Below are 23,639 nucleotides of genomic sequence, written 5' to 3'. Positions count from 1 at the left end.
TAAACACAAAAAAAATTTCTGTTCTCACAGTGCAGCTGGAACATAGCATAGCTGATATAAAATTAGACCAATTTACTACAAACCAACAATTAATTTAGTTAAGAGAGCAAGATACTCTTCCTGCTCCTCTAAGGTCACTGAAAAATAATTACTTTCCGAATTAATATTTTCCTAAAAGAACTGAAATTACCTTCTGGAAATAGCCTCTTTTTAATGATTTGTCTCGAACTTGTCTGAAATATACATAGCCATAGTAATATGCTGGATCTTTCTGCAAAAGAAAGGAAAGAATTCAATACAACAACCCGATACTGTCCTTCTTTCTGAAGCATTCGATATGCATTTTAAAAGCTTATTTCCCTGCAAGCTCCAAAGTTGATTAGATACAATAAACTAGAAGGATTACTCTGTTTATTGGCATTATTTTTTTTAATAAGTACTTCAAAGAGAAAACACCAGTGTTTGGAAACAGCTGTGCTTTCTGGCTTTACTATTTTTATATCTACGTTCTCCTGACACACCATGAAAGCAAAAATAGAATTAATTTCCTGAGGAATAAATCAACACTCATAATTTTGCAAAGTAGCACTAAAAAGATTTTAGCAGTTAAAAACCTTAAAGCCTTGACTTGAAAAGATAAAAACTAGTCTTTCGATGTATTCATTCTATAAAAGATTCTTGGAATACTAAGGAAGCATGCTCTTGCATTTGAAAGATAAAGCATCAGCTTCATCCTTCCTACAAACAGGAGTTCAAGTATTTGCCACATAAACAGATGTAAATTGAGTTCGAGAATCAGACTCCCACTAGCATAGTTAAAGGCCTCAATATCCCGTAAGGATATGCTGAGAACAACTTTTTGGCCACTACCTCTTTTAGGTAACTGCTCCATCTTCAAAAAATGAAGGGTGGAAACAGAGAGGCATCTCAACTTTTTTTTAAGTTATAAAGCACGTCAGATTTCCAAAAAGGTAGTAGTTTTTACAAGCTGATCTACAGGTTTCTAGTCAGTAACAAAATAGGTCTGGTCTTCAACTTAATTCGTTGCAGTCCAAAACCCACAGTAATAAAACTTAAAGAATAGTTAACAAAACTAATCATTAGTTAATTATTATGATAATGACATGCTACAAAAAACATTCACTGAGCTTTGTCTTTCAGGACATCCAGTTCAGAGATTTTGTTTTTCAAGCATTAAATCCAAGCATGAAGACCCATAACTTAACATTACCCAAAAGACATTAACTTCATTTTTGCTTATTTCCAACCTTTAAGTAAACTGGTAGATCTCTATCCAATTGGTCCAGAAAACAACACAATGAGACTCTCCTTCCAGGAGACCGTCGAAATCTAAAACAAAACTGTGTGTCCCCAAGACAACCTACATAGGGGGAAAGAGATAAACAACAAATATACAGTATTCTGAGTTTGAGCCTTGTTTAACATGAGGACTTGTTTATAGCCAAAGAAGTATAATAGTTTTGGTTCATTTATCTTGCACTGCTATTGTGCCCTGCTATTGAAACCATTTATATATTTATATTTTTATAAGTGAACTATTTGGCAGCTTTGGCAACAATAAATATCCTACCTTCAACAAGAAAAAAAAAGTCACTCTGCCTCACAGTGAGTTCATTAGACTGTCATGTCCTTAAACAGCTCTATTAATGGCTGTCCTCCTACTGTTGTTACACATTTTATTGGTCTGCCTGTATAGTTCTGATTGTCTTAGCCACGTCATTTCTCTGTTGAATGACTGCACTTAGCCTTTTTTTGACACCAAACAGTTCATACGTAAGTCACACTGTAAGAGTGTATTATGCTGACCTCTTATAACTCCATATGCAGGCCTACGACTCAGTATTTTTCAAAGTTGTAAAATTAAGTGCAGAAAGCTGAGTGAAACCGAGTACTACTTCCCAGTAATACTCCCAAGGAGTGAAGTTTCCCTTCATTTCTGTCAAAATTAACTTCTGAAAGAAAAATGTAACTAAGAATATTGACTATTTGCAGTCTGAAAATAAATTTGGGCTAAGTTTGTATCAGATATCAAAGAAACTTTCTCCAGGTGGAAATGAGAACTGCAGTATCAGAACTTATATCACTGATACTCTCATGGCTGTGTTCTCGCCATTACAAATGTTGTCTGCTGTTAGAAGAAGCTCTAAAAAAAACTTTAGGTCAAGTAAAAGCTATATAAGCCAAACAGAATGTGCTGTTCATGGGAATAGTGACAAGGGGGACTGCTAGAATCTTAAGAACGTGCAGGTACACTACTTGCTCTAGCAAACCTGAAAAAAAAAAAAGTCCCTTTGGAATGCAGTGTTATTAACATGGAACACAATCAACTGAAAGACAACCTCCTGAGCATTGCCAACCTGCGGTAAGCACATTATCTTCACCGTAACAATGTAAACGTTCACGTAAGTGACTATAAAAACCAATCTACTATTAAACTTATAGCTACTGTTACAGCAGTAAGCTTCCAGCTGGCAAAGGACACTTGCTTCTCCATATTGAATCTAGCTTCTTCATTAGTGCTTTGCTCTTACAGCATTTGGACACAATTTGCAAAGACCTCCAGGAAAAAAATCATTAAGTCACTACTGATCATCTGAACTCTTCACAGCTGTCCTGTCTCACTCTTTAGTCAGTTAACACTGACTGATGTAAAGCAGGGCTCCATTCTCCAAATAACTATTCTTCGGACTTAAAAGCTCAATTTCATCTTTTTCTCTTTCAGTCACATACATACTGCTACAGCAACTACAGACAGCCCGAACCCTCAGTCAAATTCACTGGCTGTGCAACTGGCAGTATGGATTAATACTGGCATGTTCAGAGCATCCAGGTCTGAGTCTTAGAAGCCCTTGAAATTGCAGCAGGAAATCCACAATCCACCAAGACAAAACCGAAAGTAGCAAAACACTGTATGATGGGATAACCATCCAATTCAAACAGGTAACTAAAGCAAGTGCTTAGCAATATGGATCCAATCATAACAAGAAAAAACAGAGCACATGCCAATAACACAGCACTAAATATTTGCTCCAGTTGTTCATAGCTAGTTCCTTTCATCCAAAGCCAAAAAAAAAGCTATTATAAAAAGCTATATACAGAAGACCTAAAAGTAAATTACCCTTAATCATTAATATGTTGAAATATCATTCAGAATACGATGGCTTCTTATTTAACAAGCTCTTCCAGTATATAGAATTTGAAGAGATTGGTAAATGTCTATTCTTTCTTCAACTATCCATGCAGAAAAGGCAAAAGCATTATTTTAAAGACAACTGTACTAGGAAACTTAGCTTAAAAAACACAAAAAGTGTCATGATCTAGTACCTGATTAAATCCATTTTTCCCCCTAAATTCATAGACACTACAAGTCCTAGAATGATATCTATTTGTAGTTGTAAAAGGAAAAAAAAAAAAAAAAGTTGAATTAATCTTTTGAGCCATGAAAACCTAGGAAAGACTGACCTCAGATTTAGCTGCAAGCTAATAACTTCCTTCACTGCTATATTACACAAAGCTTTTATTTTTATGTTACAGCCTACAATGAAAAAATAAATCATAACAGATAGCATATACTCCCAGCTAATTTCTAGAACGCAGGTTTTACATAGGTAATCCCTCTACATCATTTGAAACTTCAGCCTACCAAGAACGATCAAGAACCTACAGGTTCTTAATAAGGACATTATAAAAAGCAAAAAGATGGGATTTTTTTGTAAACCCTCTTACATATACCTATTCTGCCTAAAATAACTTTACTACCACCCTTATTTGAAAAAAACAAAAAAATTTTTAAAAAAATCAGCCTTTGCTCCTAACACATTCTTTTGTACCTTCAATACACCTTTTGAAGGTTGGACAGATTTATCACCACTGACAACAAGAGTAATAAGACGACAGAGTTAACTCCTCTTCTGTTTCAATAATAGAAAGAAGCTCTTCCTCTATTTACATACAGGCTATCAAAAACAGAGAAAATATCTTAATTTTAATGACATTAAGACAAAGGAGAAAAATTAGCCAAGCTATTTTGTAAAATGACGTAAGAGAGAGCTCACACACATATTAAAAGCACGCATCTGCATCACCCCATATCAGAGTTGTTATGCTGCAGAGCAACCAAAAGCACAGAGTAAGAGCAGTTACAGGGACAAATCTGTTACCACAGGTTTTGACTTTTGTAAAGAAATAAATGTGAAAGGAAGTGTCTGTACTTCTGCCATATCTTTTTGCAGGTGGTCCAAGTCATCAGCCACATGCCTCCAATTTCTTTTTGGCAGCAGAACAGTAGAAGTTTAGATTAAAGAAGAATTTAGCAAGCAGGACCACACACAGCAACAGAAGCATCAAGAATAGAGAAGATATAAGATAGCCTAGGTTTTCCCTTCACAACTTCTTTCTAAATGCTTTTGAATTTAAAAGTCAGTTTCACTGTTATGAATTTAGAAACATTTACTCTTTTACAAGAAGAGGGTTCCATATCCCTTCCATTTGCTTTATTAAACCCTTCAAATTCTGTGCCTACACTCCTCTCTACAATGACGGTATTATTATTTTGTTTAAAAGCGAAATTAAGATGTTCATTCTTTACTTGCAAAGTATTCTGAAACATCTGCATGTGTGTCATCTGAAAGGTCTTAAACATTCACATTCCTGATATTTCACTTACGTAAAATAAAAAAGAATTCTCAGACCTTACTGCAATACAGACAATTACAGTTTTATATTTAACCTTATTTGCAACTTTTCTGTATTGTAATATTAAGATATTCATATAAGTATTTAATCTAAAACCATGAATATATACTGTGAAATTCTATCTTTTTTAACACAGCTTAGTCCAACAACAGACGACTACAGAGTGAAGGAGGCACTTACCTGAATTAGAGTCTGGAAAAGACAAATAGCAAATATTGGTTTTCTAAAGGGTGGGGAAAAGAAAAGAGAGCCGTTATATTTCCCGACATTACTAAACTAAAAACAAATTATATACTTATACAGAAACTATGACTTACCTCTTTATCTGTGAGTTTTGAATGTGGAGGATATATTACCTACAGGAAAAAAGTATTATTTTATTTGAACATAAACTGGGTATAAGCAGTAAGCTTCTATTAAATATTTCTATGATACAACCTTCAAATATATGTCTAGCCTTAGGCTATTTTCAATGGTAAGCTATTAATATTATGTCTCTGTTCTTATTTTTCATATGCTTTTAAGCTAACTTGATCACCCATCTTTACGAGGTATTTTGGATGCCAGTTGGCGACCATACAGATACATTAAAAAATTCAGAGTACTTCAGATTTTTGGTGCAAGAGATCTCAAAGGACAGCAAGACTACACCCTTTAGATTTAACTTGTACATACAAAATGCAGTAGATGATTCCATAGAAAGCCAACAACACATCATTGTCCGAAATCTGTTGCAATGGATAGTTAGGTGGGAGTAATCAAAATTCAATCAGAAAACACCCTCTATATTAATACTAACTCTTGGAGGATGAACATTGGCCCCAAATGAGAGCTGGGAACTGTGAAAGCTCAAGGAATACACTCAAAAACCCACGGCTTTTCTACTGACCAAAAAAAAAAAAAAAAATTAATATGTTTTTACAACGCAGAAATCAAAAACGATGCAACACAATGTAAGATATGGAAGCACCATCATTTAAAAAAACCTGGATCTACAAAATCAGTGATTATGCAAGTAAGTGAGAAAAGAACATACAGGAAAGAGGAAAAACCCAAGATACTTAAATGTCAGCTAAAAAGTTCCTCAAAAAAAAAAAAACCCAAAACTACTGAAATGGGTGGCAAGCTTGTAAGCAAAGGAAATTCAACATAAATTCAAAGAATACATTTCAAAGAAGGCTTCAGGGCTTCCATAGATGGCATCTTCTCTAAGAACAGAAGTTCAATGCAAGAACACTAACTGAGTCTAGAGTCCTCATATTACCATACTGCTAACATCCAGTTATCTAATTTAATCTTGTTCGACAAAATGTAAGTAAATGTATCTCCTGATAATATAACACTATCCTACTCTATAGAAAACAACAAATATATCCACTGTCTGGTCTCTGACTAAGCAGGCTTTCTGTCCCCTGGCCGTAAAGTCTCCATTTCTTTTTCCCCTCAGTCTTCTATCCAACGATGCCCAGCCATAAAACATACTATTAGTATAACTAAAGCTAAAAGTAGACATACAAGTGGAACACCTGCATACTGCATTTAGTAAACCTATCATCATCTTTTTTTAATCTCTTAATATTTTCCTATGCTATCTTATGCTAACCAATACACTCAAATGTAACTCTTTCAGCAGCTGAATGATGCTGAAGTGATCTGCATCTAGTCAGATGACTGGAGTACAAACCCGACTTGAATTCATATTCCTCTTCCTCACTAGCCAGTGTATCTTCTCAGAATTCCAATTGAAACTAAAAGCTAATTATTCTTCCTGCAGCAACATAACTGAAAAAACTCAGGACATAGTTATGCAGACATTTTAAGTTTCATTTTATGCGTCCATTCAACTAAAATTAATGGGACTGTTAACAGAATTTGCAGACGGGACAGACGCTACTCTGTGCGTCCCTCAGCCACCGAGCACACTATCTGCTTAAGTCACAGGTTCTAAAGAAAAGCTTGTCTTTGTTGCTAACAAAGCTTTATAACATCAAGCAAATATAACTTAGATAATTAGCCCAGTATGCTGGTGTTTTATTTGCATTTCTCCTGCAGCCAACAATGCATATCAATTATGTATTTTACATATTGTAATAGCTAGCTTGGTTGAATTTTAGGCCAGTCTGGCACACATTTATGCTAGCACCACTTTAACAAAAACAAAAAAAAAAGAAAGAAAAAGACAAGACATTCTTCCCTGTACACCAACTGTTTGCTGTACAGTCATACTGTGAATATGGTGAAACAGGATGTGAAACTGATCCAAATGATACTTCTTCTTGCCAGTTTATTTTTCAGCCCAATCAGTTCCCTAATGCAGTTCCATATGCAATTTCATAGATGTTTGCCTGTTGCACAAAACAGCAAAGAGCAGCAGGGAGTTAAAAAAACCTGCAGTTTGTGGCAGCATCACTAACGCATCGTCACAGTTTGACATTCATTTAATGGTGCAAGGAAAATGCTTCAAACATTTAGGGACTTTATTTGCATACCTCAGCGATCTGGAGAAAACTGTTAATTATGAAGACTACTTGCATTCACATTATTATTACACTCTTCTAAAATCTTTAACATCTAGATGTCACGGAAATTAGTGCTATTCGTATATAAAGAAAGCTGATGATGTATTTAATCCAAATCTTGGCACGAGATGAAAACCATTCACAATGGCACACTGACGTGACAACCAGCATAATGAAAACACTTGCTTAAAAATAATTAAACTCACCTCACGCTCCCTGACAGCTGTCGCTGGCAAAGGCTTCCCCACAAAACGCTCCCTCCCGCTCCCTCCGCACGCCGTGTCAGACCTCGCCGAAGCACGCCCCCTCCCCTCAGTCGCCTTGTGGGATTTTGCACAATCACATTTCTCTCAAAGCACCGCCGAGCTTCCCCTGCTGCCGTGCAACACCGGCACCAGAGGAAGTGCCCGATTCCGGCGGGGCCCTGCCGCAGAGCCGCCCGCCCCCAGAGAGAACGGTGCCCACAAGCTCACCGAGACGTGCGCGGCGCCCCGCACACCGCCGAAGCCAGGCGGCCACCGCGCTCCCGCCGCCTCACGTACCTCCACGGCCTGGCCCAGCTCCAGGTCGAAGCCCACCACACACACGCAGTGCAGCCAGGCCGAGAAACGGTCCCAGGGCAGCATCGACAGGCACCGCTCCGGACCATCTAGCGCCGCCGCCACCGCCGCCGCCACGTCCTCCCCGGCCTCGACGGCGCCGCCCGGGCTCCGCTCCCGCAGCGACATGGCGCTGCCGGCCCGGCCCCGCGCCGCCCGGCCGCCGCCGCGCCGGCTCCGGCCTCGACCCCGCCGCGGGGAGCCACGTGACCGGCGGCGCACCGCCTCCTCCGCGCTCCCTCGGGGACTGGAGCCGCCTGAAGTGGGAGAGTCCAAGCGGGCACCAGAGAGGGGGCGACCAGAGCCGGAGAGTCCAAACCATTACTGCGGGGGAGAGGTGAGCGCGGAGCCCCGCAAGGGAAGGGACGGGCCGGGCGGAGCCGCCGCCCTCGGAGTGCCCACCCGCGGACAAACCGCCTCTCGTCCCTCCTGCCTCGCCCGCGCACTGCGCCCCCTGCTCAAGAACAGCCCGAACTCGCGTGGTTTCTGAGCTCCGAACAAGCAACGGAGTGGCTTGTGCAGCTTGCTTTGAGGAAGGACCTCACTCTCCTTTATCAGGGGGCCTTGAGACAGAGCAACCTTGCCCTAGAGAGCGGGTTACCCATCTTCGCTAGTGCTTCAGCAGGGTGCTAGTGTGGGGGAACTTCTGCAGGCAACATACCGTAGGCAAATAATCACAGTTTTCTCTTCCTGTTTGGCATGTCAGTGAACAGCATCTGGATGGGAACAAGGTTATCGCTAAGTAATTAATAGGCATGTCTACAGCATGTCCTACACAACGCTGAGCATCGTTCAGGACTCAGATGGAAATATCCCACAGGCTGATGCTTGGACAACTTTACCCTGCACAGGAAATTGAAATAATAAAAGTGAAAGCATCCAATTCTCTTAAAACCTATTTTAGTGCCTTAGCCAAAAGCCAAGCTCTTTATTTAATAATGTAAGAGCTTTCAAATATTCTTTTAGCACAGTCCATGTCCCATTTATATTTCAGTAGGAAACATTTTGTGGAACTGAAAGTGCTAAATAGCTACTTTATTAAACAAAAAAAATCACACACACCCCTGCCTGACCTGTAACTCGTATTATTTAGTTATTCACACCAGACTTCTGGTTGACTGCTACTGGAACAGCTTCAAGCATAGCAGATACAGACAGGCTGCTTGCCTGAATTACCACATGCTGTTTTTTTTCCCCAATAGAAGCTGCAAATATTAAAACCAAGGTACCACATCTATACATACTTAATAGAACATTTATGACTATTTGCACTGTTTCCTTAAGACCCATTAACATTTGTTTATCTATCAAAACCAAACTGCTAAAAATTAAAATATGCTTTGATCATTATAATAATTTTCTAGCCAAAGGAGGAACAAACACATAATTCAGACAAAATTACAATACACAAAATTATCAATGTAATAATTTAAGACGTAGCAGCCTTCAGTTATCATAAACCATTAGCGGAGAAGTGAATTTTAGATATAAACTAAGATACGGAGTTACGTAGCATGCAACGGGGGTGGCTGTACAGGAAGGCTCTTGCTGTCTCTAGTTGCTTCAGGTATTTTACCGTGATGCCATGCAAGACACACAAACTTTTCCAATAGTTAACTCCTGAGTTCTGTAAAAGATTACTACCCAAAATAAGACATGACTAAGCCTTAGCTTCATCAGGTTAAACTCAGAGCAATGATTCTGCAGTGGTATTTCATTTGCTGTTTCCATTTAAGAGCTGAAACAGGGCCTGGCCAAAAGCTTTTATCACTTGGTTTAAGAAAAGGCATCATCTCACGGCTTCTTACAAGCCTTCCCTTGTTTATATTTTTATACTTTCCCCTGTTTACATTCTTGCTATCATGGGCAGAACAAAATTTTAGCTATTATTATCACGCATTCCCTTCTAGTTTTTGCTGGCCTCTATTTGTAAGTTTTCATGTGAATAAAAAGTATAAATATATACAAGTAAAATAAGAATAGAGTACTCAGACTGATATTCTCCGCTCATTTTGTTAAACAAACAATAACCAATAACTTAATTCCACCTGATGCTTAACAGAAATAATCTTTTGGCAGGAAAAAGTTTAGGGAATAGAGACATGATCTCTGAGAAGGAAGTCACTGAAAAAGAGAGGATTCTCACCTACTGGAGATACTCCTAATTACCAAGGAAACATAAGTTCAGGAAGATTTTCACCTAGCCATTTCAAATACATTTTGTTTTTGGTAAAACGTGATCATCTTTCTCGGTTGAGAAAGGATGTCAGTTGTTTAAGAAAAAGAATAAAAATATTTCTGCATGTTTAGAACAACTGAGACTGACTGCTTTCTCCTTCAAGAAGCGTATCAGTGCAGGACAAAATACAGACTTCAAAGCTGGGAATCTATTAACTGAGAATGCTTTGGTAAAAATTGCAATACAGTCTCAGAAAACAGTAGGGCTCTGCATGTGGAATTGGCCCTCACAAAGCTCTATGAACTCTGTCTTATGTTGCAGAAAGACAGCAATCTGTTCATATAAATATTCAGCGGGGTTTGGACAAGAGTATCTTCTAGAAATAGCATCCCCTGTGATGTCAGTTGCTGGAATAAAAATGAGTATAGGCCTACGTGGGACAGCTGGATTCTGAAGAGCCGAAACTGTTCAGCATTTAAGCCTATCTTGCTTTCTTCCACCGTCTATCTTTCTCCTACAGCTGCTATCTCTACCATTCTATCCTGTCTCTCTCAGCAGGATGCCTTCTATCAGGTAGCAGCAAATGTTGTGTTGGCTGCTGGCTGGCGAATTTCCATCAGCTTCAGTAGGGAGTGACTGTGCAGACTGTTCATATCCACTGAGTAACACCAAAGAACTGGATAAACATTTTCTGCTCATCTCACCTTCCCCCCTCCACTCCCCATCTTGAGATTTTAGTTTAAAGCGATACTTTATTTGTATTTGAAAATTAGATCTGGTCTAATAAATACATTTATTTAAAACAAACACACAAACAAAACCCAGAAATGTCATACTGATTTTTAAAACACTTTTCCTTATTTTTCAAACAGCCACAGAAAACATCAAACATTTCAAAAAGTCAACCTCATATTAATAGAAAAGCAACTAAAAGCTGGTTACATGATGACTGTGTGCTACTAAAATGACAAAGCAGTGAAAATGCCAAACATACCAACTTACATAATTTCATTAGAAATGAAGAAATATTGTATGTAAAATTAGTTATATATTAGCATAATACTGTATTAATAGTATGTATGTTACGTTCTACTTATTTATATATACACCATATACATATATTATCAACATACTATACAATGTATATTGTATATATAGGATATATATTTATAAAATTATATATAAAATGTATTATTTATAACATATACATATACTTAATATATAATGTAAATTAAATAGTATACTCAATATATGCTTACTATGTATATTACATTAATATAATTGTCTGTTATGTTAGTAAGATACTCATTTGTATACTGGGTACGAGTATCTTTTAATAAGCTTAATGCAAACTAGAAATAGGAGCAGGGAAGGGTCTGAATGAAAACGAGATAAATGGAGAATCTACCTGACAAGAGAGGATTAAACCAGCTGAGTTGCTTATTTGTTCAAAACCAATGCTGAAAGATAATGCAATTGTTCTTTATATAGAAAGAGAGAAATTGGAGAAATAAGGTTTTGAATGAAGTTTTCCAACAAGAGTTGTGGGGAGTAAAGTCCTAATAAGTTTTAAGGAGGAGCTTGGTGAACTTATAAAAGGATTTTGTGTGATCACTGCCACTGGAAGCAGAGGAACTCAGTGGTCAGACACATACATACCCATGTCTGTATCTGTGCAGAATCTTCTACAAAGTGGTTTACGTACAGTTGTTCGAACACTATGTAGCAAAGTTCATAGTTAAAACTGAAGTGGAAATTAGCTCTTAGATGTATTACAGGCTTCGTGTTATCTGTGATCTTTATTAATCTAGGATAATTTGGCTCTTTTTCAATGCGATCATGAAACCAGCAAATAACCTATTAGCAAATACCTGTTGTTGTTTTCCTGTCATGATCATCATCCTGAGGACATGATCTTGCTTCATTTACTTCTCATGATCCACCAGCACGGACAGAAACATACTGCTAGAGAACACATTTGTAGAATGTGTATGTATTCAGCAGCTCCTAAAACAAACAGGTATCCAAAAATTCAAATGGGATTGTTGCTGTCTTGACATACACTGCAACTACACCATTTACTCCTGTACTGTCCAGTGATACGCACTATCGTGCACGCACAGAATATTGTGAATTTTATCAAGAATTGCAACCAGAAATATTTCAACAAATTGCAGAATCACCACAATGTCACAGTAATCTTGCCACTCCTTGTTGAACTTACTTTGTGAGACCACTTTTCCTACTTAAGAAAAAAGTGATTACATTTTCAGTCACTGCATCTCAAAAGCAACTATAGATCAGCAAATATTGGTCTGAGCTAGTTAGTCTGACATGCCATGCAGCTAGTCCTCTCCCCAGTCCTCTAGTGGACATGAAGTGATTGCTGTGAAGTACATTTTTGTAAACATTCAAATTGACACTTCCGTAGCTCCAGGAAAATGAACCTATTGCTCTGAAACAGTTCCTTACTTTTTGACAGTTCAGCTCGATTCTGAATGTCTCAGAAGCTACTTCTGAGGCAAATTTGTTTTGCAAAAGATACATTAGGATGTAAATAACAGTCCAAACTTTGCTACACATTTCCACATTGCTCTATGTAGCAGTAATTGCTGTTATAGACTGTCATATTTTAAAATTTGGTATGGCTTAAAAGAGTGCAATTACACATAGAATTTGTTGTATTATTGAAAATCAATGTGAAATTGATTTAGTAAACTGCTGATGAGTCCATTTCAGGGATGAGAACTCAGTAGAAAACTGTGCATCTCCAACTTTCTCCTTACCTGTTTATTCTGTTTTCATTATCAGTTTGCATCTTAGTTTTTATATTAGAAACTAAACTTTTGCTATACAGCATCCCTCATTCATTCCAAATGTAACAATCTCTCTTGAGTCAGGATCTCCCACTAAGCAACTGGTTCACAACACCTCTCCACTGACAATCTGATGTATATTAGTATTTTGGTAGCCATTTAGATCACCATTGCACAATACTCAGAAATCTGGCACTGAGTTGCCTATAATGATGCTCAGTGTTTTTCTTCTCTAGTCAGTTACAGTTGAGTTAGAATTCACAACAGGCTTCCTTCAGCGAAAGATCTTATTTTTCATCAAGTCATTAAGACCAAAGAATCTCTCCTGCACTTTGACACACTCAAGCCAAAATCCAGATGTTTGGCAGGTATGCACATGAACTCTACCTCTGCTGCATTTCATCATCCTGAAACAGACACCAGCTCTTTAGGGGACAAATGTGACAGTCAGCTCCCTTCCATTTCCCTTATCCAAGATGGCTACAGATCACACTGTCTCTGCCCTCAGCTATGATGGCTCTCATAAAAATTTTATGGACTTCCTGCCCGGAAAAAGGATGGCCACCTAAGTGGCATCTTGCTGCCCTTACCTAACATGGCTGCCAAAGCTCACTGCTTCTTTTGGTTGTGCAGCAAACTGGTTCACAGAAATGAAGTATGAGCTTACATGTCCTCCTTACTCCTGCTGAGCACAGTACAGCAGCTGAGCATTTTACACTAAACTCTTTTCATCCACCTGTTGCCTTCCACAGTTCTAAGATGGACACTTTCTGGTAGGCATCAAATACCTCATAAAATACCCATACAATAATTGCATCCTCATTTCAGAGTGCAACCACTTTCTATATTGTTAACTTAGTCTATGAGTCTGCCCCTGATAACTTTTGAACTCATTAGGCAATTTGAAACAGGAGTAAAAAAGTCTGAGAGAGAACTTAAACCCATCCAACTTCTCTGAAAGCTGGCACTCATGCAGAAAAGGAAGGCTCAAATTAATGCCCTTGCTGAAAAGTAAGTAGAACTCTGTTGTTACACGAGCTACTTGGCAGCGCCAAAAAGTATTAGAAAGGCAGCCGGCATGTACCATTGCTTCCGCAGTGGGACTGTCAAAATGGGATTTCTCCAGGGGATGGAGAAGGGTTGAGGATACCATAATATAGTAGTGGCTTACAGTTTAAAGGACACAGATACAGTATTAGTTTGTTCTACTGGTCACAGAAAGACCCGAGAAAGATACTGTACAGACAATGCAGCATGAAATTTGTTTGAATCTCAGTAACAGTATCTAAAAATTATAAATATTTAAAGAGAACATCAGAAAAAGATATCCACTGCTCAGTTTATCTTTTTTACTCGATTCTCTTAGGCCCTATAGATGGTAATGGTTCCTCTTCATCTTTTACTTTCAGAGTCATTTCTCCATTAAACATGCATACAAAAATATAAAAAAATGCTCTTATAAACATTATTTTCATTCCAACACCTGTAGTACCCTTTGTTCCCCCTTTTTACACCTTTGCAATACCAAAATGTTCTCAATTATTTCTACTTTTGCAACTCTTTCCCTCAAATCTAACTCCTAATGGACTTAAATTTATTCCTCATTTTCCCCGTCCTCTTTTTATACTCCCTTCCTTCCCCCTTTTGATTACTTATGGCACCTCGTGTGCTATAAGCAATAGCCATACTAAATTTCTATTTATTTAAAAAATGAGTAAATTAGGAATATATTTATCGCAATAGTATAATCTCATAAACAAGCTGATGAAAGCCATTAAGTGGTATGGCAAATACTTTTTTGTTTTTCTCCTGTCAGGAGAGTTGAAAACTACAGACATACAGTCCTAAAGCTTCCAACTATTAGCCTTTTTTTGTCTTCAAAAAATCAGCCTTGTCTCTCATCTTGGATTTCATTTCTTTGCTTCAAACACAGATGTTACAGCCTGGTTTTGCTGTCTTTTTCTCATTGGATCATTGGAAGAGAACAGAAGAAAACTAGGCTGTAATGAATCACCCCCCCCCTCAAAATCACAGTGCAGTCAAAAATAAAGGGAAAAAAAATGAAGACAGCCCTGAGATTTTACTGTGCTATAACACAGCAATCACGCTTTCTCTCATACACTGCACTGCCTTACCTCAATTGTTGCTTATTTCCCTCATATATTGCTGGCTAAACTGCCTGGCCCATCTCCACTTCCCTCCTCCACGGCTGCCTGGCCTTCCTGGCATCAGGGAACGCTCCCATATCCCTAATCCTAACACCTTGTCACAGGGTAATTATAGTGCTGGCATGACTCCAACATCTATCTTATAGCAAACAATCTCCACTTGTTTGCTTTATAGGGAATGACGGACTTAAAAATGAATTCGGACTGGAGAGACCTGTTCGGCACTAGCCTACCATATGACCTTGAAAAAGTAACCACCTTTCCTTGGCTTCTAGAAAATGGGGATAAATATGACCTTGGATGATGCTCCAAGACCTACTGAGCGAAAGCACTGCACCAGTGACCCCACCTCTGTCCTGCCCTGACCCTTCCTTGTCACTCTGCCTTGTGCCTGCAGTTTCCACTTCAAGGGTTCCCCCCAGCTCCAGCTGCCAACCTGTAACTAGAGCCGGCAAAACACGGCCACCATTTCTCCCTCCCCAAGACACGTCACTGCGGCTTTCAAAATTTTCAACCTGGGATCATAAAACGACAAGAGGAGGCCGGGGAAAGTACGAGGATGTCGGGGAGACTCCTGCACTCTGTCACGAGAGCTCTGCTGATAACGTGTGACCCCCAGTTTCTCCCCAGGGCTCCTCTACTTAACGACAGACGAGCCCCGCTCGCTCCTTCCCTCCCTCCCCCCGCAGGGCAGAGCTGAGGAGAACAGGGGAAGGGAAAGAGATGGCACCCGGCCCCGGGGGCTCACTCACCTCAGAGACCTGCCCCCGCTCCCACCTGCTAACACGTCCTAGCTGTGCCCTTCCGCAGCAGCCCCTCTCCCCCTTTTCCCGCTTCACAGGAAGCCGCTCGGCCCCCCGCACAACCACCCGCACCCCTCACAGCCCGGCCCGCCGCCCACCTCCCCTCACAAGCACACACCTTCCCCCCCTCCCCCCCCCGCGCTGCCCCACTTCCCCCGCGCCGCACACCCGGAAGAGGGCGGCAGCGGCAACGGGGCGGGGCCTCGGCCGCTGCCGCAGCTTCACTGGGCGCAGCGCGCCGGCGCAGACCCCCTCCCCGCGCCTGCGCAGCCGCCCGCGCGGAGGCTGGCGGCGGCCGCCGCGCCTTCCCTTTGGTCAGGCCCCGCTGCGGACGGCTCCTCCCTCCGCCACCGCCTGCCCTCCCCCCCGACCCCCGCCCCTCCCCGGCAGCGCCGCGGCTGCTACACCGGGTAGGTTTCCAGTCACTATGGCGGCCGCTGCGCTGAAGGTAAGGGAGGGAACGGAGCCCTGGTGAGCCCCGTGCCTTCCTCGGGGCCGGGTAGCGCTAGGCCGGGGGGGAGGCGTGGGGCCGCGCCGGGCGAGGGACGCGTCTGACCCGGTTTGTTTTCGGCTCTGCAGGTCGGAGGAAAGTTTTCGCGGCCGGCGGCTGCCTGAGAGGCAGAGCTACCGAGCGGGAGGCGTCCGGGCCCGGCCGCCAGGCCTCTCCCGCCGCCGCCGGGCCAGCGGAGCCGCGCTCGGCGGGCGGAGAGCGCGGGGGGCTGAGGAGCGGGCCCTCCTCATGCGCAGGCACCTGCGGAGGGGCTGAGCGGAGCGGAGGACGCCGCCTCTCCCGGCTCGCCGCTCCCCGCGCCGGGGGCTTGTGGCGGAGACTTCCTGGAGCAGCCCCCTGCTCGCCTCTCTCCTCCGCCGGTCCCCGCGCCCCCGCCCGCCGGCCCGCCGCCAGCAGACCCGCCGCGGAGGGACGCTTGCCCGCTGCTGCCAGCCAGAGCCATCGCGGGCACCGCCTGGTGCACCTCGTAGGCCGTCCCCGAAGGACCCTTCCCACGCGTTAGTTTGTCCCCGAGAGAAGGAGAGTTTGAAGCCCTCTCCATGCCTTATCAAGTTCCTTGTCTGAGTGGCTGCCTGAAACTGTAGACCGGTTCAGCTTTATCTGGTGTAGGGGAGGAAAACAGGATAGCTTTCATACCCCATCCTAAATCGAGGACCACCTATTCTGCTTTGGTTTAATATACGAAGATGGTGAAATGCGGATTGTCCTGTGAAGCGACTAGATCTCTGTTGTGGAGTGAGTGCTTCGTATTCACCTTCCAACTTCTGATCTGTGCGCTTTGAGAGAGGACACTAATCCTTCTCCCTCATCCCCCTTCCCTAAACCTTTCCTTGCTTCCATGTTGCATTGGTCAGAATTTTGGTCAGTGTTGTTTACGGAAGGGGGGGGGAAAGAAGGCAGTTGAGGTTACAAACAAAAGTACTTGTATGACTCATCTACTTGGATTTAAGACATTCTATCCTTCTTTCAAGGAGCCTTTGCTTCTCTTTGAAGGAATCAGATGCTTGTTCCTGTTCTTCCGGAGGAGGATGGATTGAAAGTTGTAGATTTTAGACTTTTTTTGGGCCACTGCTGATATTATTAAAGGACATAATGGGGCTTTTTCACTGGATTATTGCCAGAATTAGTTTACACACTGAAACAATGAGTTGTTAGGCCTCTCATACGATAATGTTTGTCCTGCTTTAATATAAAGTTGCTGTGGAGGTTTGGGTCAAAAATTGTGGAGGACAGTCTACGTCAGAAGAGGATCTCTTCATCTCTGGTCGGTGTGGCAACCCCAATCTGTCCTCGATGCCTTCAGCCTTGGCCATCTTCACTTGCCGCCCGAACTCTCATCCATTTCAGGAGCGTCATGTCTACCTGGACGAGCCTGTCAAGATCGGCCGCTCAGTGGCTCGCTGCCGGCCAGCTCAGAATAACGCAACTTTTGACTGTAAGGTGCTGTCCAGGAACCATGCTCTTGTCTGGTTTGATCACAAGACAGGCAAGGTAAGACGTTTTCTTTATTTAAAAATAATGAACTGCACACTTGTTTTAGCAAGTCCCTGTAGTTTGCAGATCACTTTGATTTTGCTGTAATAAATATGGTTACATGTGGAAGGAGTGAGGTTTGTGTTATAGTTAAAATGATTACTTTCAGGTAAGATGATAATTTCTTACTAAGCAGAAACTTTAAATATTATTAAAAGTACGTAAAACTAACAGTTGAAAATGGTGATAAGTTCTGAAAAATTTGCATGCGTATTATTCATTGCTGGAAGTAGGTGATTTTGAGGTGAGTAATACAAATCTGAAAGCACAGGCTTGTATGAATATAATGGTGTAATAGTATTTTTTCAAATGCTGAGAAATTACTATTTTATCTGAGCATGTGAATAAATCTCATTGTGAGGAGCGTCAAAAAATGGATTTAAAAAAAAATACTGGGTTGGTTTGGCCCTCTTCCTACTTGCCCTTTTGAAATTTTATGAAGAGTATTTTGTTGTTTGGATCTGATAGAGGGTTTGTTACTGGCAGGAGTGTAACAAATGGCATGCAAGATATTTTCTCATTGATAGTGAAAATGGTTTTAAAATATATCCTGTGTTGTCTTAACTGTTCCTCTCAAAAGGCTAGCTATCTTGTTAAGTGAAATTTAGGGATTCTGTAGTGCATGTTTTGTCCACTAGGGATTGAACTGGGACAAGTAAAGTTGTTTTACTTAATGACTGTCAAGTTAATTTTAAATTTCCAGCAAGAAATGAACAAAGTGCAGATTTCAGTTGCTTAGCACTGTATTTTTTTTTTCCAAATATATTGATGTTATGCCCTAGAACTTCATATGCTCTAAATCAGCTCTGTTTTTTAGCTTCGCAGCATGCCCTTCTATGAAATGCAGTCAGTGTAGCTGTTGATTTTAAGAATAATATGGTCTATAATTAATGCATTATTTTTTAATAGTATGACACAGCATGAGGAACAGGACAACACACTCAAAGTTCTTAAGCTTTCCATTGTTAACTATCCTATGTTATGCAATACCTGGGCATGATGGGACAAGACAAGCATTTAATTTCTTAAGGCTGGGTTATGGCATGGCTTTCAGGTTACCTGCACGTAATTGTGCAAACTGCTATCTGTATCAGTGTTTCATTAAGCACGTTGTTTTGGCTCTGTTGTGTATGTGATGTGCATTCTTGGACACTTTAGAAAACTTAAGTGCATGAAATATTTTGAGTTTAAGCTTAGTTTTTAACCTTTCTTGTTTGACTCAACAAAGTAAAATGTTCCAATTTATTGTACTGTTTTTAAATTAAAAAGTATTATGCACATAGCTTTTTATCAACATTTCTCATGATTTATAAAGATTTTAAGACCCCCATATGCTCTTTTATGGTTATAAATAGTCTAGCCATATTAAAGATGGTTAATTTGACAAAGCATTGAGTGTTGAGCAAGTCTGCTAACTAATAGATGAGCTTAAAAGACAGTCAGCTGTGGGTGTTTTTGTTTGTTTTTAAATTTCAGTTAGCTTTGGCTTTTCTAATACAGGTCAAAAAATTATATGCTTATTCATTTTATCTAGCTGATCTAAAATAGCAACTTGGTAGTACTAAATAAGAGGATGGTATGTGATAGTTCTTGAGATACTGTCATGTGAGGATTGGATGAGGGTCTTGATGAAGATTCCCTGGGTGGGCATCTGGATTGGTAGCCATAGTGATCAACTAAACAGGGGGTTTAAGATCATGCATAGGAATATATTACTGTAAACTTTGCATGTTAGATGATGTGGTACTGTAAAAGGTTTAAAGCATTGATGTAGCAATGTGGAGAATTTTCGATTCTGTGTTTGTTTCTTGGCAATATGGTCTGGGTTTTTATCTGGTTGAATATCTGAATGGTAAATTGTGAGATAGTTGGAGGAGAGGGAAAAATGCATCGTTAGAGGTAATAGATACAAAATGCTGTTGTGAAAAGGCAGGTAGAACATGTTGGTAAATACAGTCTTAAACTTGAATTGCAAAAACTACGTTAAAGAATTGTGGTGTTTTCAAAGTACAAACAAAAATGTAAAACTATGCCAGAACATTTGCATGCAGGAATGTTTATTATCATTGTTTACAGAACTTCTAATAAGTACATTTCATTTAGGAATATGTCATTATCCTCTCAATGACCTATATTTAAACCCACATAAATTGTTTTTGCCACAGTATTTGTAAACATTTCTTAGAAGCTTATATATAGGACTTTTATCAATTCTGAGTTTTATGAAAGATAAAAGACCTTGAAATGCTTATTTAGTAACAGAGAGAAACCTTCAAATAATTCAAAATAGTTCATGAATGATCTGGGGCTGCAGTTTCATAAGTTGTGGACTTTGATGGCAATACCAGTTTCTGGCATTCCCAGTCACTCAGTCCAGTCTCTGTGCTGCCTCTTGAGCTGCCTTTCAGTTATACTCTAATAATTTTTTTTTTCTTGAGGGTTTGGAGTTTTGTTTGTTTTGTTTTAGTGAATCATGTGAGTGATCCTGTTTACTACATAGTCTGTAAACAATTGTATCAGCATAATCTGTAAAGAAGGGTAGAAACCAAAGAGAGGGAGCATCAGTAAGCAGTGGCAAGGAAACTAGTACACAATTTTTTTTTTTGAGGCAGAGGTAGGCTTAAGATGAAGTATGTCACATAAGTAGACCAAGTTGAACATGACATGTTACTTACAGTTGAAAGATGTGAATGTTTACTTTGTATAAAGGCACTTTAATTATGCATGGAAAAAGTTACATGCCCAAAGGAGATAATGTCTATGTAACACCAGCATTATTAAGGATAAAAGTAGGATGAGTCTTCAAGATCACCAGTAAATTGCAATTAAAAGTAGATATTTAAAGTTGGATTTGCTTTTTAAAATATTTTTAACATAATATGTAAGCTTAGAAATGTGTAAGATAGAGGTGGAAGGAGGTGGTGGGAGGAATATCTGTCCTCAGACTTTTTCTGTGCTTAGTAATACTTTTATAGACAACCAATGCAATATCTCCTTTTGCTTGTGTTTCTAGAAACAGTGTAATATCTCCTTGTGGATTTTTGATACAGCAATAACATTAGAAGCTTATGCTTAGAATTGGCGTTTTTTTTGAGTAATTACAAGTTAATGAATCTTTTTAAGAGATGCCTGAAAAAGTGAGTCACTAGATATGTAGGAAGTGGATGTTGTGCTGAGCATGGAGTGTTCCAAAAAGTGTGAATCAAAGCAAAAGAAAAAGTGGGCTATAGTTCAGAAAATCTAAACAAGTTTGTTCAGCTTCTATCACTGCATATGGGCAGAAACTCTGTAAAAACGGCTTAATTAAAATAGTCTTAAACTGATTTGTTTTTTTTTGTTTGGTTGGTTGTTTTTTTGTTTTCATTTTTAAAAATAAGCAAGTTGAAAACCCTTGAGAATTTGTATGTGACTTCTCCCAGGCTGAAATGCTTCTGGCAGATGTGGTGGAAGCTTTTAGTAGAAACCTGAAGTTTCCGACAGATATCCAGCCTTTCAAAAATTGGAATTATTCAGTGCCTTAGATTGCTATGAGTGGCTATTATAAGTACCTTTCATAGAGAATCCATTGCCATGGTTTACCAAAGGCGCTAAGAAACTGTGTGAGAAATAAAGTATTTTCTTAGACCAAAAGGACTCCAAATAACTGGTCATTTTTAACAATTGAAAAAAAAAAACTGTGTAGGAACAAGTTTCTGTGCTAGCGTGGTAGCTAATACTACTGTTTTCATAATTCAAAGTGGGTATGAATTGAGCACATTCGTAGTATCTTGGTTACAGAAACACAAACTAGTAAATTGGAAGCCAAATAGTCCACATGATAGCAAATGAAATTTATTAAGGCTGTGCTTTATGGCTTCTAGGCTTAAAATATGTGAGATAAAAATGTTACAGAACACTTCCTGCAGGGAGCACCCTCTTTAAAGAAAAGAGACAAGTCCTGTCCCCCTCCCCCCCCAAAAAAATCCCCAAACCCAAACAAACCAAAAACCAACACCCCAAAACAATAACCCCAAAGCTACAACCAGGGAATTACAGACTGGATAGCTTTGTTTGAGTCCCTGGGAATATCATGGAACAAGTTTTGGAACACTTTTCTGGGCACATAAAGAAGATGATTTGATAATGGTCAGTATGGATTTAGCAGGGATAAATCATGTCTGATGAGTCTGATTGCCTTGTATGATAAAATGACTAGATTTGTGGGCAAGGGAGAGCAGTGCACACTATTTACCTTGCCTTTAGCAGGGCTTTTGACTGCCTCCCACGACGGTCTTCTGTCTAAGTTAGGGCACTACGGTCTGGATGTACGAACAACTAGATGAGTAAAATAAAACCGGTTTGAGGATCAAACTCAGTGATAGTGGTTAATAGGTGGTGCTCTACCTGGATGCTGGTAACAAGCAGAATACTGCAGGAGTCTATATTATGACCTGTCCTGTTTAACATTTTTATCAATGACCTGAAGGACATGGTGAGGTACACTCTAGTCAGGTTTGAAGATGACACCAAATCTGGGAGTGTTGGTGTGGTGGGGAATGAGTTGGTACGCTCAGGGGCAGGGCTGCTGTCCAGAGGGACCTGACCTTGCTGAACAAACGGACAGACGGGAACCTCAGGAGTCTGAACAAGGACAAATGTGAAGTCCTGCACTTCAAAAGGAAGAACCCCTTGCAGCTTGTTAGACCGTGTCTAGGATACTGCATCTAATTTTGGACCACCAATGCAAGAAATACATTGATAAACAGGCGTGGAAAGATTAGATGCTCTCTTTTCTTGCTGTATTGTACTAGGGATAAAAATATGTTGACCATGAAAGAAAGAAGAGAAAGAATTTGTAAAAAGAAATTATGTTGTTGACTTAACATTACATAGAATGTTTTGTAGAGATCAAGAATTTGGCAAGATTCAAGAAGTATGGGACATCTTCTCTGGACATCCTGTTTGTTCAGAAGTGTTTTAGTAAATCTATCTTACAAAATTTAGTGGGATATGAAAAATGGTACTTGGGATTGCAGGACTTCAATGGGAGATTTTTTCCGCTGCTTCCTATAGAGACTCCTGTATGATACTCTGGGCTATTTGGTGCTGATCTATGTAAGGGATGTTTAATTTCTCATGTATCAGTAGCATTTCTTTCAGTAGATACCATGTTTGTTATCTATTTTTCCTCTATTACATGTTTTTAGCTTTCTGTTACGATTGTTGTCTTTGGGAGCTGAACAAATGTTTTATTTTTCAGTACTTTTGATGTTACTGTATGCTTACAGTCTGCAGTGTCTGTAGAGGAGACACTTTATCTTCCAAACATTGAATGTTTATTCCAAGTGCCCTGGGAGACTGACTGGGATCTGCTATAATGCACTAAGTTGAAATTTCAGTGCTTAGATGCTTTCAGTAAGAGGGTGATGTCAGCCAGCCCTTACATACACCTGTTAATATTTTTATGTAACTGCTTTTCACCCTGAATGAACTATCCAATTTTATGCTGATATGATCATAAGAGTAGTATGGGGTAGGGAGCTCTTGGTTTTGGCAAACTTCACCACCATACTTCTTTTAGAACCCAGTGTATGAGTGCTGGTGGCCATTTATAGTAGAGGTAAATTACTGCTGACAAGGTGTGGTGGGTTGACCCTGGCTGGATGCCATGTGCCCACCAAAGCCGCTCTATCACTCCCCTCTGCAGCTGGACAGGGGAGAGAAAATATAATGAAAAGCTCATGGGTTGCGATAAAGACAGGGAGATCACTCAGCAATTACCGTCATGGGCAAAACAGACTCAACTTGGAGAAAAA

The 23,639-nt window shown here is 40.1% G+C and overlaps 2 protein-coding genes across 2 annotated transcripts in view; one reads left to right on the top strand and one right to left on the bottom strand.

The window, feature by feature from the left end:
• DENND6A (DENN domain containing 6A) overlaps positions 1 to 7,963 on the bottom strand; it is a 28,731-nt gene extending 20,768 nt beyond the window's left edge. Inside the window, exons 1-5 of the mRNA XM_050904547.1 lie at positions 7,778 to 7,963; positions 5,034 to 5,072; positions 4,897 to 4,939; positions 1,269 to 1,381; positions 191 to 271 (exon numbers count right to left, since the gene is read on the bottom strand). Coding sequence (XP_050760504.1) covers positions 191 to 271; positions 1,269 to 1,381; positions 4,897 to 4,939; positions 5,034 to 5,072; positions 7,778 to 7,963 — 462 coding nt within the window. The remainder of the gene's footprint in view (positions 1 to 190; positions 272 to 1,268; positions 1,382 to 4,896; positions 4,940 to 5,033; positions 5,073 to 7,777) is intronic.
• An 8,216-nt stretch (positions 7,964 to 16,179) lies between these two features.
• Positions 16,180 to 23,639, top strand: part of SLMAP (sarcolemma associated protein) — an 89,743-nt gene continuing 82,283 nt past the window's right edge. The window contains exons 1-3 of the mRNA XM_050904952.1: positions 16,180 to 16,248; positions 16,380 to 17,046; positions 17,507 to 17,802. Coding sequence (XP_050760909.1) covers positions 16,998 to 17,046; positions 17,507 to 17,802 — 345 coding nt within the window. The 5' untranslated portion in view covers positions 16,180 to 16,248; positions 16,380 to 16,997. The remainder of the gene's footprint in view (positions 16,249 to 16,379; positions 17,047 to 17,506; positions 17,803 to 23,639) is intronic.

This window comes from Gymnogyps californianus, chromosome 13, assembly GCF_018139145.2.
Source record: "Gymnogyps californianus isolate 813 chromosome 13, ASM1813914v2, whole genome shotgun sequence".
NCBI classification, from domain to species: domain Eukaryota; kingdom Metazoa; phylum Chordata; class Aves; order Accipitriformes; family Cathartidae; genus Gymnogyps; species Gymnogyps californianus.
Note: the sequence above shows the minus strand (reverse complement) of the source record. Positions and strands in the feature narration are given on the sequence as shown.